The 19,071-nt window shown below is 42.0% G+C and overlaps 1 protein-coding gene across 6 annotated transcripts in view; it reads left to right on the forward strand.

Annotated features, from left to right (window-relative positions):
- Positions 1-19,071, forward strand: part of lrrk2 (leucine-rich repeat kinase 2) — a 186,927-nt gene that overhangs the window by 121,985 nt on the left and 45,871 nt on the right. For all 6 annotated transcript variants that reach the window (XM_078235402.1, XM_078235400.1, XM_078235404.1 and 3 more), the window contains 7 exons: positions 1,439-1,587; positions 3,286-3,379; positions 9,303-9,489; positions 9,728-9,909; positions 11,385-11,620; positions 15,805-15,932; positions 17,800-18,018. In XM_078235402.1, coding sequence (XP_078091528.1) covers positions 1,439-1,587; positions 3,286-3,379; positions 9,303-9,489; positions 9,728-9,909; positions 11,385-11,620; positions 15,805-15,932; positions 17,800-18,018 — 1,195 coding nt within the window. The remainder of the gene's footprint in view (positions 1-1,438; positions 1,588-3,285; positions 3,380-9,302; positions 9,490-9,727; positions 9,910-11,384; positions 11,621-15,804; positions 15,933-17,799; positions 18,019-19,071) is intronic.

A 19,071-nucleotide genomic window follows, 5' to 3' on the forward strand; every position in this document is an offset into this window, starting at 1 on the left:
AAGAAGTATGGTTCCACGAATGAACTAACTGCAGGAAAGCCAACTTAGTATCAGAAGCTGGAATGCTTTGCTTCCATTATTCTCTTTTCTTTCCCATTTATGTATTCATACTCTTTTCATTTAACTTTCATTTTAGTTGCTTTCAAACCTTACTGAAAATGCCAACTGGCTGAATAAAGCCTTAAAGATTGCTGCATGGATAAATCAGTTGAACTCAGGTCTGCAGCATGGTAGCACAGTGGTTAGCACTGCTGCTTCACAGCACCAGGGATCTGAGTTCGATTCCCAGCTTGGGTCACTGTCTGTGTGGAGTTTGCATGTTCTCCCCATGTCTGCGTGGGTTTCCTCCAGATGCTTCGGTTTCCTCCCACATTCAGAAAAACGTGCTGGTTAGGTGCATTGACCCAAACAGGCGCTAGACTGTGGCAACTAGGGGAATTTCACAGTAACTTCATTGCAGTGTTAATGTAAGCCTTACTTGTGACTAATAAATAAACTTTAACTTTTTAACTAACAGTTAAATAATATCAACAAGTGTTTGTTATTTTAATCTTGGAATAGTTGCCTAATTCACTTTCATCCTTTGTTTTTCAATGCATCAGTTTATTGGTATATTGTTGCTTACAGATAGGATCACAAAAATATAAAAAGAAACAGAAGCCTCTGCTAATGATCCAGAGACATGAGTTTAAATCACTCTATGGCTGCTGAGGAATTTAAATTTAATTAACTAAATTTGGAATTAAAAAAGAACTAGTCTCAACAATGGCGACCATATAACAATTGACTGTTGTGGAAACCCACCTGGTTCACTAGTATTCTTTAAGGAAGAAAAGCTACTGTCCTTCTCCAGTCTGGCCAAACCCACAACAATTGACTGTTAACTGCCAGGTGAAACAGCCTAACAAGCCACTCAGTTAAGGGTAATAAATGATGGCCATGTCAGTATGTATCCATCCAATGAATAAATAAAAACTGGTAAATCAGGTAAATTGGAAAAAGAACCCTAGTTTTGTATATGTTGTATAATATTTGATATCCTTGCTCAGGCCAGAGAGATTTTTCTCAGCCATCAACAGGATAGTATTCCAAACTAAATTGAGAACATGTTTTTCCATCTGAGCTGGTACGGATCTCCATGTGCTGTCGTATCAAACCAGAAATTATATTTGTTTTGAGTAAAATCTGAGGCAGAGGCCAATGAACTAAATGTAGCAGTAATGTAAATATGATTTGAGAACTGATTTTCCAGCCTCTCACCCACCCCATCACCCCATACATTATTGTTGAATAAGTCCGAGAACTGCGAGAGATCCAGTTCAGACCATGGATTTGATGCGATTTAGTATTTAGAATTTGTATGCTTTTGAGCTAATTTTTTTGTCGATTTTGGAAACTTACTTTTATTTAAATTGGCTACTTTTCCCCTACATTTTAGAAACAAAATGAGGACAATTGTATCTTCGGTGTGTTTGACTGAGCTTAATCTACTAGATCTTAGTCAGAATTGCATCATCTCCATAGTGGATACATTTATGATCCAGTGCTCAAAGTTAGAAACATTCAGAGTCTCGGAGAATCATCTCGGTAAGTATAATTGTAATTAAGTTGCAAAGGCCAAGTAGTTTTCTTGATGTGAATGTATACTTGTCTAAAGGTTATAGGCTTTTTACAGCACAGAAGGAGGTCATCCAGCCCATCCATTGTGTGGCAGCTCCCTGCTGGAGCAGACCCCAAGCTCCTGCCCTTCCTGATAACCGCTTTTTTCCCCTTCAACTGCTTATCCAATTCCTTTCTGTATCCGTCTCCACCACTCTTTCAGGCAGTGTATTCCAGATCATAATCATTTGATATGTTTAAATTAAAAACCTTTTTCATCACGTCACCTTTGATTCTTTGGCCAGTCAGTTTAGATCGGTACCCTCTGGTTATCAACCTTTCTACCAATGGGAACATTTTCCACCTCTCTACTCTGTCTAGACCCTAATAGGTCTATTTCTTGAGATGTGAAATATGAGTTTAAAATTGCCTGAAGTAGTTAACTACAATCCTGTATTTTTGTGAGTTTTGCATTCAACCAATGCATGACTCTTCTGGAGATCTCCGTATAGACCTGCTTTCCTGTGAGTAGAGGAACGTTCCTTCATAGAAATGATAGAAACCCTACAGTGCAGAAGGAGGCCATTCGGCCCATCGAGTCTGCACCGATAACAGTCCCATCACAGGCCCTATCCCCACAACCCCACACATTTACCCAGCTAAATCCCTCTAACCTACACATCCCAGGACACTAAGGGGCAACTTAGCATGGTCAATCAACCTAACCCACACATCTTTGGACTGTGGGAGGAAACCGGAGCACCCGGAGGGAACCCACGCAGACACGGGGAGGATGTGCAAACTCCACACAGACAGTGACCCAAGCCGGAATCGAACCCAGGTCCCTGGAGCTGTGAGGTGGAAGTGCTAACCACTGTGCCACCATGCCGCCTTAGCGGGAGATGTTCCTATTCTTCTCAGAAGGAACGGGGCAAAAAGAAACGATAAAAGTAAGCCCCACCCCCTTTTGCTTGGTTGACTAATTATATTTGTTTGTAGGCCCATGAAAGGGCTCTAAAATAAAGCTGGCTCTCTTGGGTCCAACTAATAGAAATGTTTTAAAAGCTTTTGAGTGTTTTTTACAATTGACCAAGGAACTGACTACCCTAGTCTAACTAGGAAATGGAAATGTCCAAATTTGTGTGGATAAAATGTCTCCATGAATAATGGAATAAACTTGGAAAATGCTTATAGAGAAAATAAACTTCAAATGTTTTTGTTGCCTATAATTTCAGATTTAGAAGTTGCCTTCAGTGGATGGATGAAAGGGCATTGTGCTATATAGCACTATTTGTAATAGAAAGCATTCTCCCATCAGGACATTACTATATTTGGCTGGACTCTGCAGAAATAAATTGCTTTTTTTGTATTTAAAATGTCAGTGTAGCCGAGTACATTTTAAAATCAGAATAAGCCAATCAGCATATGCCTTATTTCTTCAAATTTTTATTTCTTTGAAATTAAACTATTATTTCAATAAAGGTTCCGAATGTTATATTTCATTGCACAATAATTTTTTTTTCTCTTTCTGAATTTGGGAAATGTTTTCAATCTTATTGTCTTCCCTGTTGCAGTCTACTTGTATTTATTTCTCTTAGGTTTGGGTTGTTTGCATCTTTGACAAACAAATTCAGACTGCTCTGTTTTGTCGTATGGTTTTCTGACTGGTTATTTCACTTTTAACAGGTATGTTGTCTGGTTTGCCGTCGAAAATTTCTACTCTCGATTTGGCCAGCAACAAGTTTGACACAGTTCCTGAAGCAGTTCTCAAGCTTCAACAGTATGTGCTTTAGTTTGTCAATTTTTCTTTGTATCTTTTTGTGTGCGCACAAATGAATGTATCATAAGGAACAGGGATGTCATTGCCAAGAGTGAAATGTTTTGTGACCTATTGTTCACATCAAGCATTTCTAACTCCTAATATGTCCTGTGTATGGAACAAAGCTCTCATTACTCTAAATTAACAAAATTGTCCAATGCTGATTTTCAAAGTATATTCTCCACAGCAGCCTTAATTATTTATTGACTTTCTCCACCAGCCATAATTATGCTCTTCAGTAAATAAGATTTCAAATGATATCTGGTTGTGCCATGGAATTAATTTTCATCAGTATTTCAGCTGAGATTCCTGAATTACTTTCATAGGACTGTGACATTCTCCATACTGAAATTAAACTTTCATTTCATCAGTCTGAGCTGAATTCAGCTCTCAGCATTAAGGGGAAATGTGCAGTATTTCACATTGTTAACGATTCTAATTTAATGGCAGCAGATGGACGTGGCAGATTTGAAATTAAGATGAAATTGCGTATCCAATTACAAGTTGAAAATGAAATTGTACCATGCAAAATATGAACTTCCTGCATATAAATGTTGTTTTCACAAGGGCATTTAACTTCATTTGATTTGATTTATTATTGTCACATGTATTAGCATGCAGTGAAAAGTATTGTTTCTTGCACATTATGCAGACAAAGCATAACGTTCATAGAGAAGGAAATGAGAGAATGTAGTGTCACAGTCATAGCTAGGGTGTAGGAAAAGATCAACTTAATGCGAGGTAGGTCCATTCAAAAGTCTGATGGCAGCAGGGAAGAAGCTGATCTTGAGTCGGTTGGCATGTGACCTCAGATTTTTGCATCTTTTTCCTGACAGAAGAAGGTAGAAGAGAGAATGTCCGGGGTGTGTGGGGTCCTTAATTATGCTGGCTGCTTTTTCGAGGCAGTGGGAGGTGTAGACAGAGTCAACGGATGGGAGGCTGGTTTGCGTGATGGATTGGGCTACATTCATGACCTTTTGTAGTTACTTGCAGTCTTGGGCAGAGCAGGATCCATACCAAGTTGTGATACAACCAGAAAGAATGCTTTCTACGGTGCATCTGTAAAAATTGGTGAGAGTCGTAGCTGACATGCCAAATTTCCTAGTCTTCTGAGAAAGTAGAGGCGTTGGTGAGCTTTCTTAACTATAGTGTTGGCATGGGGTGACCAGGACAGGTTGTTGGTGATCTGGACACATAAAAACTTGAAGCTGTCAACCCTTCCTACTTCGTCCCCGTTGATGTAGACAGGGGCATGTTCTCCTCTACGCTTGCTGAAGTCGATGACAATCTGTTTTGTTGACATTGAGGGAGAGATTATTGTTGCTGCACCAGTTTATCAGATTCTCTATCTCATTCCTGTACTTTGTCTCGTCATTGTTTGACCACCACGGTGGTGAAGTCTACAAACTTGAAAATCGAATTGGATGGGAATTTGACCACAGTCATAGCTGTATAAGGAGTATAGTTGGGGGCTGAGAACATAGGCTTGTGGCGCACTGGTATTGAGGATGATCGTGGAGGAGGTGTTGTTGCCTATCCTTACTGATTGTGGTCTGTAGGTTAAGAAGTTCAAGATCCAGTTGCAGAGGGAGGAGCCGAGGCCCAGGCCATGGAGTTTGGAGATGAGTTTCGCAGGAATAATGGTGTTGAAGGTTGAGCTGTAGCCAATAAACAGGAGTCTGACATAGGTGTCTTTGTTACCTAGGTGTTCCAGGGTTGAGTGCAGGGCCTGAGAGATGGCGTTTGGTCCTGTTGCGGTGGTAGGTGAACTGTAGTGGATCCAGGCAGTCTGGGAGGCTGGAATTGATTCGTGTCATGAATAACCTTTCGAAGCACTTCATAATGATGGATGTCAGAGCCACCGGACGATAGTCATTAAGAGTCAGCCATATTTCTGCAGGTCTGAAGTCACAGGTAGGCCTGACTAGATAAAAACGGCCGTACCTTCCCTCAAGAGCATTAGTAAACCAGATGGGTTTAATGTCACCATTAAATGAGATTTTAATTCCGGATTGAATTAATTGAATTTAAATTTAACCAGCTGTCGTGATGGGATTTCAACCCACATCCCCAGAGCATTGGGCCTCTGGATCACCAGTCCTGTGACACCACCAGTATACCACCACCTCCCATCACAAAACAAACAGGGACGTGGTGGCATCCTGGTGGTGTCATGGGGCTGGTAATCCAGAGGCCCAATGCTCTGGGGACGTGGGTTGAAATCACATCACAGTAGCTGGTGAAATTTATATTCAATTAATTCAATCTGGAATTAAAATCTCATTTAATGGTGACATAAAACTCATCTGGTTTACTAATCATAGTAACCCTACAGTGCAGAAGGAGGCCATTCGGCCCATCGAGTCTGCACCGACCACAATCCCACCCAGGCCCTACCCCCACATATTTTACCCACTAATCCCTCTAACCTACACATCCCAGGACTCTAAGGGGCAATTTTTTTAACCTGGCCAATCAACCTAACCCGCACATCTTTGGACTGTGGGAGGAAACCGGAGCACCCGGAGGAAACCCACGCAGACACGAGGAGAATGTGCAAACTCCACACAGACAGTGACCCGAGCCGGGAATCGAACCCGGGACCTTGGAGCTGTGAAGCAGCAGTGCTAACCACTGTGCTACCGTGCCGCCCTTGAGGGAAGAGAAGGCTGTTCTTACCTAGTCTGGCCCATCTGTGACTTCAGACCTGCAGAAATATGGCTGACTCTTAAATGCTGAATCATACTGAGCAAGCCACTCAGTTATATCAAACTGCTACAAAGCCTGAAAAAAGGAATGAAACCAGATGGACTATCGACCTAGACACCAGGAATGAAAACCCAACAGAATCCTCCTTCCTAACATCCATAGCTTGTGCCAAGTCAAGCCTGACATTGCCTCTAAGGTATGAGTTGATGAATATGATTATATCCCATATATCACCATCACCAGAGGTGGTGGCAGAGTGGTGTATAGTCAGAAGTGAGTTGCCCTGGGTGTTTATCACTATGGGATATTGGGATGGATTTCAAAGAGTCCAGCAACTCAGGACTGGGTATCTATTCCAGATATGCCATCAGCAACAGCAGAATTATATTTAATCATAATCTGCAACCTCATGGCCCGGCATATCCACTACTCCACCATTACCCTCAAGCCAGCGGATCAACCTTTAATTTGATTTGATTTATTATTCTCACATGTATTAGCATGTAGTGAAAAATATTATTTCTTGTGCGCTATACAGACAGAGCATACCGAGAAGGAAACGAGAGAGTGCAGAATGCAATGTTATGGTCATAGCTAGGGTGTAGAGAAAGATCAACTTAATGCAAGGTAGGTCCATTCAAAAGTCTGATGGCAGCAGGGAAGGAGCTGTTCTTAAGTCGGTTGGTACGTGACCTCAGACTTTTGTATCTTTTTCTGATGGAAAGAAGGCAAAAGAGAGAATGTCTGGGGTGCATGGGGTCCTTAATTATGCTGGCTGCTTTGCCGAGGCAACAGTAAGTATAGACAGACTCAATGGATGGGAGGCTGGTTTGCATGATGGATTGGGCTACATTCATGTCCTTTTGTAGTTTCTTGTGGTCTTGGGCAGAGCAAGAGCCATACCAAACTGTGGTACAACCAGAAAATGGTGCATCTAAAAGTTAGTGAAAGTCATAGCTGACATGCCAAATTTCCTTAGTCTTCTGAGAAAGTAGAGGCGTTGGTGGGCTTTCTTAACTATAGTGTCAGCATGGGGGGACCAGGACAGATTGTTGGTGATCTGGACACATAAAAACTTGAAACTTTCAACCCTTTCTACTTTGTCCCTGTTGATGTAGACAGGGGCATGTACTCCTCCACGCTTGCTGAAGTCGATGACAATCTCCTTCGTTTTGTTGACATTGAGGGAGAGATTATCGTCGCCGCACCAGTTCACCAGATTCTCTATCTCATTTCTGTACTCTGTCTCATCATTGTTTGCGATCCGACCCATGACAGTGGTGTCGTCAGCAAACTTGAAAATCAAGTTGGAGGGGAATTTGGCCACACAGTCATAGGTGTATAAGGAGTATTTGATAGGATAGACATTGTAAAGACCTCTATTACCGCTTAGCTTTCTATTTCCTACGTAAGAACTTCACTCTTTCCTGATAGTTATAACTTTCTCATGGCATCATACTTTTGATGTAATTCCACAAGATGCAGGATTTCTTTACAACATTTACCATTGAATGCAGATATTCCTGAATATTCTGTTGAAAGTTTTGAAAAAGCTGTCTGTTAAACTAGCCTAGCTGATTTGCTCATCATAAACTACTACGCCACAGAAAACAAATTAATCAAATATTTTGCTTTTCAAAACTACCAATCAGTAGCAACAGCTGATGCAAAAGAAATAACAGCAATCTTTGAACATGCTTGTTCCCTCAGCTTATCAACAATTTTCACCATCTTAAATAGAATTCATAAACGAGCCACAAAATCTGAAATATGAATAGTAGATTTGTCCAGATTCTGCTGGTAATCCATTCAGTAACCTCAATAGATGCATGAGGCTCGCCCCTTCCTCTCATTAGGCTTAATATTTTTATAGTATGTGCTGCTGCTGTGATGAGTTACCTCAACTCCCACAAGGAATTTGGAATTCTGGAGTGTTTTCAATATAACATTATCAAAATAAATGACGCAACAATATTAGGAGCTTGTAATAGTCAAACAAACCGTTGGAATGTTTTCCCTTTTATCCATTTGATTAGTGGTGTCCCCATTTCTGACAGTAGCACCAAATACTGGGGTTTGACATTTCTGATTGTGCTCTCAAAATCTATTGCTTGCTCCAAACAACCTTTTCTCCTTTTACTCTTTTCCCCTCCTCCACCAACCATAAACAACTCTGAGGCTTACAGATGCTGCTGTTGTTCTGATTCCCTGGGCACTCTTCATGTTCTGCTCAGCCCTATGCTGCACCCCTGTGCACAAACCTTTTATGACAGAATGAAATATTCCCCAGTACCCGAAAATGTTTCCTATAAGACCACCCACTTTACCCTCAATCCCGTCTCTATTATCCATTCCATTCCCAACTACCAACGCTTGCTCTTTAACCGTGTGCCATCACCATCAGCCACAAACCTCTGTGAGGTGCCTCGAGCAGGATGTAGTTCACCACGGAATCTGACAAAGTGGTTGGTTTGTCGTCAGAAATTTCAACTGTGCACAGCATTCTCTGGTTACCTTTTTTAGGATCCCTTTCTTTGTTGTTAACTTGTTGATACATGTATTTCAAATGGCCTAACTTCTTTGGTGAGCATTTTTAAAATTACTGAATTCATGGATAATGACACATTGGGTTGTGAAGCTTAAGTAACTTGTTAACTTGTTGTGTAATGTTTTTTTGGCTTTGTAATTAACATTGATTACTGAAGGAAAAGGCGAGCCACTGCACTCCGACTCTACTGAGATAGAAATATCCCATTGCCAGCAGCTCATTTAAAAACACAGTTGATCACATACATAAAATATCTTCCACCTCAAAAAAATTGCATCAATTTTGTTATTTTATTGAGTATTAAGTTATGTTGAAGGATTTTATATGTTCAATTTGCTTAACTATTTGAACAGAGAGTGGCATTGAAGGTAGTGTTGAAGACACTATTTTTGTATTCCTTCTTTCCTTGGCATTTACATGCCTTTTAATTATTTCCATATGCAGTACAATAGAATTTCAATGTCTAACTGTAGAAATTTGGCGTGTGTGTTGCGTTAAGCTCAATGTTCTGGGAGGAATCTAAGAGCCAGAATATTAAAATCCTTCGAAACTCCGTGCCTTGCAATTAATCACCATAAATTGATTTTATTTTTCAGCCAATGATTTGTGATTTTTTTTTTTCTCTAGCTTAAGGAGTGTGAACCTAAGTCACAATAACATATCAGAGCTTCCTGGGCCTATACACTGGGAGTCATCTAGTTTAAGGGAGCTGATATTCAGTCATAACCAAATCAGTGTTTTGGATTTGAGTGAAGGAATAAACAAATGGTCAAGACTAGAAAAACTGAATCTTAACAATAACAAGTTGAAGGAGGTGAAATTTTTAATTTTATTTCAGTAAATTGTAAAATAAATAATCTGTTACTTGATTACTTCCTTGAATTTTTCTTTAAAAATTGGAAAAAGCATGATTAGTGGATAAATGTAACGGTTTCTTTAAAACCGTGCTTTGCTACAGTATAAGTATTTTTAAAGTATTTTTGATTTTATGTTTAGATGTATAAAATCTTGAGTTGAGTTTTAATCATTCGGATTTTTTTTGTTGGTTTCAGCTACCTTCTGAAATTGGCCTTCTAGAAAATATAACCTCTTTACTCCTGAGTAATAACTCTGACTTGAGATCTTTGCCAAATGAAATGGGGAAGCTGCAAAAATTGTGGGAGCTTGAACTCCAAGGGCTGTCTCTGGATTTGGATTTAAAACATGTGGGAAGCAAAACAAAAGATATTATAAGGTAACTAATTAACTTTACTTCCTTTTGTGTTGCCTGTGGAAACCAGTCTGGGCTTGTGCATATATGCTAATACCATTTGAGTATTTCATGACACGGTTGGTGTTAACGGCAGTATGTGAAATATAAAACTAAGAAAGCAGTTACACTATGATTTTACTTTGGTAGAAAACGACATGACTGTAAAGTTTTAAAGTTTATTTATTAGTCAAAAGTAAGGCTTACATTAACACTGCAATGAAGTTACTGTGAAATTCCCCAAGTCGCCACACTCTGGCACTTGTCCGCATCAATGCAGTTTACCAGCACGTCTTTCAGACTGTGGGAGGAAACCGGAGCACCCGGACGAAACCCACACAGACACGGGGAGAATGTGCAAACTTCACACAGACAGTGATCCAAGCCGGGAATCGAACCCGGGTCCCTGGCGCTGTGAGACAGCAGTGCTAGCCACTGTGCCGGACTGTTGACTGTAAGAAGGCCCAAAGGGGAGACTGCCTCAAGGGTGCTTGCTGCCTTGCACTACTTTGCCTAGATTTAATTCTATGTTGTGTCAAATGCTTTGTAGAAGTCAGCTAAGTCAACAGTTTGTGGTCACAGTGCAGTGGTATGTTCATTTTGTCAACATTGGAGCAGACCCGGCCAGAGTAAAATTTGAGAGCCTTGGTTCTGCATTAATATGTATTGGCCCAGATTTTAATGAGTGGTGAGGGAATGGCTATAGCCGTTCACCTCATGTACAGTTACCCAGAGACTTTTCACAAGCTAAGTTGGTGGAGATTTCTACACATGCCTGAATCAGCATGGCACCCTCTACAGGGGTTTGTTAATGTCTGTGAGCAATAGGGAGACTCAAAAAATCCTCATTGTCCTGCAGGCTTGGAAATTTGGAAGTAGAAAACAGGAAATATAAATTACTTTTAAATCATTATACAGAAAACAAACTAAATATTAGAATATGTGCAAGGGACTGAGAGAGAGAGAGAGACACTGGATGTGATCTTACCAGCGGCCGTTCATGCCCTGCTGTCACTGCAAGTGAAGACTGAGAATTTGGCGTTCAGCTAAATCTCTGTTCACTGCAGTGGAACCAGAAAATCCTGCCGACATGAAGATTCCGCCCACAAAATAGAAAAACTTTTAAAAAAACTCTGCAATATGAGTTTTCTTCTGAGGGAATGAGATACCGCATTTGTAAAATTATTACATCTGGGGCCAGAAAGGTTGTATATCAGTAGTTGTACTGAGTGCAATAAGGATTGGTATGATATGTCCAATGTTTTCTTGTCCTTAATATGGAACTGGTGAAAAGTCACCCCAAGTTCATGTCATTGTTGTGATTTCTTTTGCAGATTCCTTTGTGATTTCCACAATTCCCCTTCCACCATCCACTCTATTCCCAGCCTGAGTAAATATTAGACCCAATGTAATTTAATTGTACCTTGATCAATTTTAAAAAAATATCTTCCACATTTTAGATTCCTACACCAGCGCTTGAAGAAAGCAGTGCCTTATTACAGAATGAAGCTAATGATTGTGGGAAATGCAGGTAGCGGTAAAACAACATTGCTTCAACAACTGATGAAATGCAAGCAACCCAATTCAGGCCCAGAGAAAGCGACCATTGGAATTGATGTTAAAGAATGGTCAATTCATGGAAAAGATAAAAAAGGGAAGAAAAAGGACTATATGTTGAGTGTCTGGGATTTTGCAGGTAAATTGTTTGTTGCTTTTTATTGAGGGTCATTTCCTAGAATTTTAAATACTCAACTTTATTTTGCTTCTTTTCAATTTGCTTCTTCCCTCCTGCCCCATCGATCCCCGTGCAGCGTGGCAGAGGGACCCCCCCCTACTGATTCCCCTAAGCCTTGCACCCACAAGGTCCCACCCCCATATAGGTGCTAACCCTTGGCACTACCTGATGCCTGGTGGGCAGTGCCAAGTTGCCCCCTGGGCTCCCAAGGGGCAAAGTGCCAGGGACATAGGCTGGCACTGTCAAGGTGCCCATGCCCAGGGGGCACCCTTCAACCCTCTGGGGGGCCTTGACTGCCCCCCCCCTTCACTCCAGCAGGGTCAGGCTGCCAGCTCCCCGAAAGTGGGGAGCTGGTGTAAACCCCACTAGAGTGAAATATTCTGGCGGGGTGGGAAAGGCCTACGGGCTCAGAGATTCAGCTGCAGGCCCACTAATCACATTGAAATAACATTGAAATTAGATTAAAATAACTTGCCTGTCTTCCCGTGGGTCACTGTCTGTGCGGAATCTGCACGTTCTCCCCGTGTCTGCATGGGTTTCTTCTGGGTGCTCTGATTTCCTCCCACAGTCCAAAGATGTGCATTGGCCATGCTAAATTCTCCCTCAGTCTACCCAAACAGGCGCCAGAGTGTGGCGACTGGGGGATTTTCACAGTAACTTCATTGCTTTGCGAATGTAAGTCTACTTGTGACTAATAGTAAATAAATAAACTTTTGTTTCCAGCGGGGATCTGAGGGCGCAGGAAGTGCAGTCCACTCATGGCGGGAATGCATGCGGCAATCCCACGCACACCTGGACATGAGATTCTCACACCCCGCTGCACGAGTAAAATAGCGCAGCGGGGTGGGAGAATCGCTCCCTATTGCTCAGTAGGCAGCCGGACAAGGTTGTGCTTTTAGTATGTGGTCAATCAATCTGCTCTTCTTAAAGGAACGTGGCACTGAATAATAATATCATAATTCAAAACATGGAAAGTGAAACTAAAGAATAGAGATGATGATGATTCCAGTATGATGAATGTGGTGCTAAAGGCATTAGTGGTAGAGGGCAGGAAGAGGGATACCATGGTTCCTGACCTCCAAGAATCAAGCTCAGATGGGACTGGAAATAGCTAACTAGGAAGTAAATTCCCAGTATCTGGACTTGAGGACCGGACATCTATGCCATGAAATGACCCCAAACGTATGGTGAATGCAATTTCAAATGATATCTTCTATCCCAACACCAACAACATGTCTTGCTGCTAACTGCACCACACTCCCATCATTTACCCAGCAGCACTTGTTGGCATTTCTGATTTGCACCTAACACCTAGATATTCCATCTCACCCTCCTAACAATGCTGTCAGTCTCAAATACACCTGTCTCAACATACCTCCAGCTGTTTAACTTTGGCAGGTACCTCACTCTAGCACAGCACTGGAAATTCTATAGAAGGCGGATTTGTTTTGCTGCAGGCCCATAGAAACTATTGGGCAGTGAGACAAAATTTGAATATGAGTTAAGTATGTAATATATTCATTTTTCTCTAGCCTAGTTCAATTTGAAAACAAAGTCAGAATTATTACAACTTCTACAGCTGAGCTAGTGAGCCTTATGTCAGTCACTTTCAAGTTTACCTTTGGTGGGATGGGGAGGAGGATACTGTGAATTCTGCCACTTTATTCAGAACAGGTGCTCCTTTTTGTTGTTTAGTTAGGATGTGCTGTTACTGGAAGACATTTTAGGTACTGCCTTCCAGAAGTACCAGTAACTTATTAATAGTTCATAAATCCATAATTTGACAGGATTGCCAATAGATGGGTGAGCAGCAATGGTCAGGAACAGCTGGAAGCTGTTGAGTGAGTAGAATTAGAGTCCCCAAGTAATGAATTGGTAATTGCAGGTGGCAGGATGGCAGAGTGGTTAGCACTGCTGCTTCACAGTGCCAGGGACCCAGGTTTGATTCCCAGCTTGGGTCACTGTCTGTATGGAGTTTGCACATTCTTCCCGTGTCTGCGTGGGTTTCCCCCGGATGCTCTGGTTTCCTCCCACAGTCCAAAGATGTGCATGTAAGATGGATTGGCCATCCTAAATTGCACCTTAGTGTCAGGGGGACTAGCTAGGGTAAGTGCATGGGGTTATGGGGATAAGGGCCTGGGTGGGATTGTGGTCAGACTCGATGGGCCGAATGGCCTTCTTCTGCACTGTAAGATTCTGTGTCATCTTCATGGTCAGCAGTGGAAGCCATTGATCCCAATCTTGAACATTATCAAAGAGAAATTTTGTTTATAGTAGTCTCCGTGGCCAAGTTGGAAGTTTTTCATGGGAGGAAGGGAATCGAGGTGAAACGTGAGTTCAAACACTTGCTTCTGTTTTATTTGTATTTCTACCTATCTCCTGTTCTTGCAAAAACACAAATGAAGGCTGGAGGCCTGTGGTCAGTGGGAGGGACCAAATCCACCAACTGGCATAAAGCAACTTTGAAATCTGTGGATTTGGATCTGTCGTAAATCTCAGCAAATTTTAACGAGCAGCTTGGCATTTTATTTTTAAAAAGAGCTATAATTAAAATGTAGAAAGAAGGGACTGGAATATAGAATTGCAACATCTCATTGCAGATTGTCCACATAATTTTGAAAAGTCATATTAAGCTAATGCCTACAATCACAGAAAAAGGATTTTTCAATGGAATCTGACAACATATTAACGTGAACTTGTTAATGTTAATGCACTGGATTTTTACATTTATTTCTCACACGAGTGAGATATGAAAGACAGTGGAAGAGCAGCTGCATGAATGAGATATTTTCTTTATTGTACAGGCACTATTTTAGTTGCTTGAAAAATCATTCCTCGATATCACGAGAGATTAGGTTTATTTTTTGCCATTTCAAAATTAAAATATTTTCATGGATTCTTACCCGTGTCAAAGCTTTTCTTGTATAAAGTGAGTACCTCGGGTACATTGTGCACATCACAGTTCATAGCATGCAGTAAAAGAACTGCTTATGCTGTTGGGGTCTCAGGAGAATATGCTGGACTCGAAGAGCCGATTTTACCATCGCATTGCTCCCGTTTCCAGGTGTGAAAACTTGGTAAAGTCAGGCGTGAGGCGAATAGCGTGATCCACACCGGTTCTCCTTTTACCAAGGCCCGAAAATGGCCGCGATCGGGAATGTGCCTGAAATGGGTGCAACAGCCATTTAAATGCATTTACATGCATTTAAATTGACTTAATGGGCTGCACGCCCAACCTTACCGGCACTTCCCCCTTTACCACTGCATTCGCCCATCTAGATTCGGCGTGAATCAGACATCAGACAGAAATTCGGGCGCTCCGGTTAGTGAGGAGGTAAGTGCCGAGCGTCCGACAGCTCTCTGCTTGAGATCGGTGTGGGAGGATAAGGGGGGCCCGCTGCCACTCTGCCTTTTATCAGCGGGGGGGGGGAAGGGGGGGGTCTGCTGCCACTCTGCCTGAGATCAGTGGGGGGGAAGGAGGGTCTGCTGCCACTCTGCCTGTGATCAGTGAGGGGGTAGGGGCCCGCAATCAGTCTGGGTGGCGGAGGGAGTGGGGGAAAGGGATGTCAGTAATGTTATCGGGGTAGGGCAGTGTTTGTGGGGGCCAGGGGGAGGCATTATCTGGCCCGGGAGGGATGTGGCAGGGGGAGCATTTTATCATTTTATTTGTGCATGCGCATGGAGAGGCGCTGATTGAAGCGTGTTTGGGCGTGTTAAGTTTCTGCAGCACGATTCTGAATCGATTTTTTTTCAGGCAGAGTGTCTGAAAGTCGGATCTGAAACACTCCTAGTTTCAAGTCCGCCCACTACTTAGAATCAAAATAGTAAAATAGGGCCCTCAGTATCCCACACTTTGAAGTTCAGAAAATACAGGCTGCAGGTAGATCAAGCAGATTTTTATGGCACCTGTGGTGTATGTTTAAATTAAATATTTCTAATTTTTTTTCCATCTTAATATACAAATATATTTACAAATTTGCATTAAAATTGAAGTTAAGGTTTGACTTTTCAATAGGTTGAATATTTATTTAAAATTTTAATGTTTTATGCTGAAGCATCTCATTGTAAGTTAGGCATAAAATGCAGGTATAAACTGACAAGTTTTATTTAAAAAAATAATAACAATGTAATTTTATTTTTGTAAGGTCAAGAAGAGTTCTACAGCACGCACCCCCATTTTATGTCACCACGAGCCCTGTATCTTGTCGTTTATGATCTCAGTAAAGGAGTTGGTGAAATTGATGCGATCAAACATTGGCTGTTCAACATCAAGGTATGAGGGAAAGAGTATAGATGTTCCCTTATTTAATAATATCTGCTTGTAGTAAAAAAAAATCCATTTATTCGGCAAATTTAAAAGAAGAAACTGCCATATCCAAATGGGAGAAATCTCTGGTTAATGCTCATTGACAATTTCACTTTAGCCATGTGGCACCTATTATTTTCTCAAACAACTTGTACTCGTGTATTTTGTCATGTTGCTAATAGCAATTTTGCTGTGAATTACATGAGAAAACAGTTACCATTACACATTGGGCTGAATTTTATCAGGGAGGCGGGGTTCCAGCACCTTAGATCCTTAGCACTTTCCAAACCCACAACCATTTTCATCTAAAACGACAAGGGCAACATGGGAACACCACCACCTGCAAGTTCCCCTCTAAGCCATAAGCCACTCACCATCCTGACTTGTAAATATATCGCCGTTCCTTCACAGTCGCTGGGTCAAAATCCTGGAATCCCCTCCTTAACAGTGTTGTGGGTCAACCCACAGCACGTGAACTGCAGCGATTCAAGAAGGCAGCTCACCACCACCTTCTTAAGGGCAAGTAGGGATGGGCAATAAATGCCAGCAACACCCATGTCCAACGAATGAATTTTAAAAAACCCACAGTATAAAAGTCAAGGGCGATCCCACCTGTGCTTGGCCAGCTCTCCCTGATGCCATTTAATGACCCCCAGTCCTTTAATTGACCTGATAATCAGATAATCAAATAGCCAGTAGATCCCTTGTCCTAGCATGTACCATGAGTGCAGTTGCCACTGCTGGGAGTGCAGATAGTTCTGAAGAGGAGACGATGATGGAGTCTTTACTTTCAGATAAGTCCAGAGTCTCAGCAAGGCCTGATTGGCAAGCCTTTGGGCTCAATTGACCCATTGGATGAACCAACACCTGATGTTTCCTTCATGCAGGTAAAGTCTCGATGGGGATGTACGGGGGCAGGCAAGTGATGACGTCTAATTTTATGTCCCCTACAGGGCTGTAAAATTCAGTCCATTGTGTCGCCAACCACCATGGGGGCTGCAGCATTCAGTCCATTGTGTAGTCAGCCATTTCTTTAATCTGCACTATTTTGTGATTGAGATAACGATTTATGAATTGGTATAATAGCTATAGGCATACAGCTGCCATGACTGATACTTTGTGGTTACTTTGTGCACTATTATCATATCAAATGGGGAAACTCAGTGCTGACTGTCAAGTCATTTTGACGGGACTTTCAAAATGAAAGTACACATTTTTGGAGTGATATAGCTGCTGTTATTCTCCTCAATGCACTGATGAAACCACAACCAATAGGAATAACACTATGAACTCTTTCTTGCAGGATCTTGAATAATGTTTGAATCAGAAATGCCACATTGTCTTGGGAAGAACCTAATAGCAGGAATAGATTCTACAATTGACTGAAAATTAAGAATTTTAGTGACAGATGCTATTTTGCCTAAAATCAATTTCTTTTTTAAATGCACATTCTTTGCAATAAATAGTTACTTAGACTTGAGAAAGGCCATAAGGCTCTGCCTTATCTCGGATCATCCAAATATGGAACTTCATTGATGATTCTGTGATGGGCAAAGTAATAAGGAATTTCTCAGTGGCTACAGGGATTTTGTACCGTTTCAATCCTGTAAAGAGCAGAAGAAATTGGGATGTTTCACATACAGTTTTACTGATTATAAGAGAAAATAAAAGATGTTAAACTCATAATTTGCTCCAATTAATCTCAAAACTTATTGGAGTTTGAATGTTACCTGTAAGATAGATACAAGGTTATGTCAATTATCGTTGCCATTTTGTGTGTTTCCTAATTATGTTATTTCTTTTCTAATATGCATGTTTTCTTTTCTAATAATAGGCACGTGCCTCGTCTTGTCCTGTAATTCTTGTTGGCACTCATGTTGACATGACCAATGAAAAACATCAGCAAAACTGCATAACCAAAATTAAGATGGAATTCCTTCAGCAGCACGATTTTCCTCCTGTCCGTGATTACCATTTTGTAGTGGCCACGGAAGAATCTGATTCTGTTGTAAAACTACGTAGAGCCATAATTAACGAAATACAGACTTTCAAGGTGCATAAAAGAACTGTTATAAAGACTGGAGTCCTGTCTATGTGTAAGGATGATAACCATTGTCTCAAACTGCAAGACTCTGGGCCTGATTTTACCTTTTTGAGTCTAAGTGCCGAATCTGGGCATCAAGTAGATCCGCGCCTGGAATCCTCTTTCCAGCGCGCCCATACGTGTTTTGTCGGCTCCGGTCCGATTCGCGCTGTGGGCGGGGCTTAGCGCTGGCGGACCGATCGGAGCTCTGAACTGCGCATGCGCAGTTCGAAAAAAATCTGACAGGGCGTGCCCGGGCGTGAAAGAAAAAAAAGCAGAAAGCGGAGAGAGCGGCTCTCTGACGATCATCCTCTGGTCGGGGGGGGGGATCCGCTTCCAGTCTGCGGCCGATCCCTCCTGCCGGAGTGGACGTGCGGCCATGCCATTCCACAAAACCTTCAGGATGAAGCGATTCCTCACTAAGAAGATGAAGCAGATCTCTCCCGCTCTCTTGCCCCTGCAGGGAAGAGTAATCTGTGGCTGGTAGTGTACCAGTGATGGTGTATCCCTTTACAGGCCCAGCTTCGTCCTTCTCCAGTGTCTCCTCTTGGACTTGTACTGATCTTGTAGCCGGTTTTCATGCGGATCTGACCCCACTCTTCGGAAGCTGCAGCGACGACTTCAGACCTTTATTTTTCAGGTCGCTTACAGCGTGGATCCGCATCGGACCAGAAGACGGTAAAGTGGGATTTGGCGGGAGAGTTGGGCGCGCGGTTCATTAAGTCGATTTAAATGCATGCAAATGCATTTAAATCGTCGGGCCGCCCGATTCGGGCGTGGGCCGGACCCACGCCTGAATTGGGTGTCGGTAAAGCCACGATCTGCTCGGAATCGGGTGCAGATCGCGGTATAGGCCCGACGCCCAACTTTACCGCGATTCGGGCGCAAAGTTTTGGTAAAATCAGGCCCTCTCAGTAGGTTTGGTGGAATAATTAGTTTCATTTACTTTTCATTGGTCTGAGCACAATCTCAATGCTAGGATAATACTATTTGATTACTGTAAAATCTATGTTCCAATAAACT

This window comes from Mustelus asterias, chromosome 19, assembly GCF_964213995.1.
Source record: "Mustelus asterias chromosome 19, sMusAst1.hap1.1, whole genome shotgun sequence".
Lineage (NCBI taxonomy): Eukaryota > Metazoa > Chordata > Chondrichthyes > Carcharhiniformes > Triakidae > Mustelus > Mustelus asterias.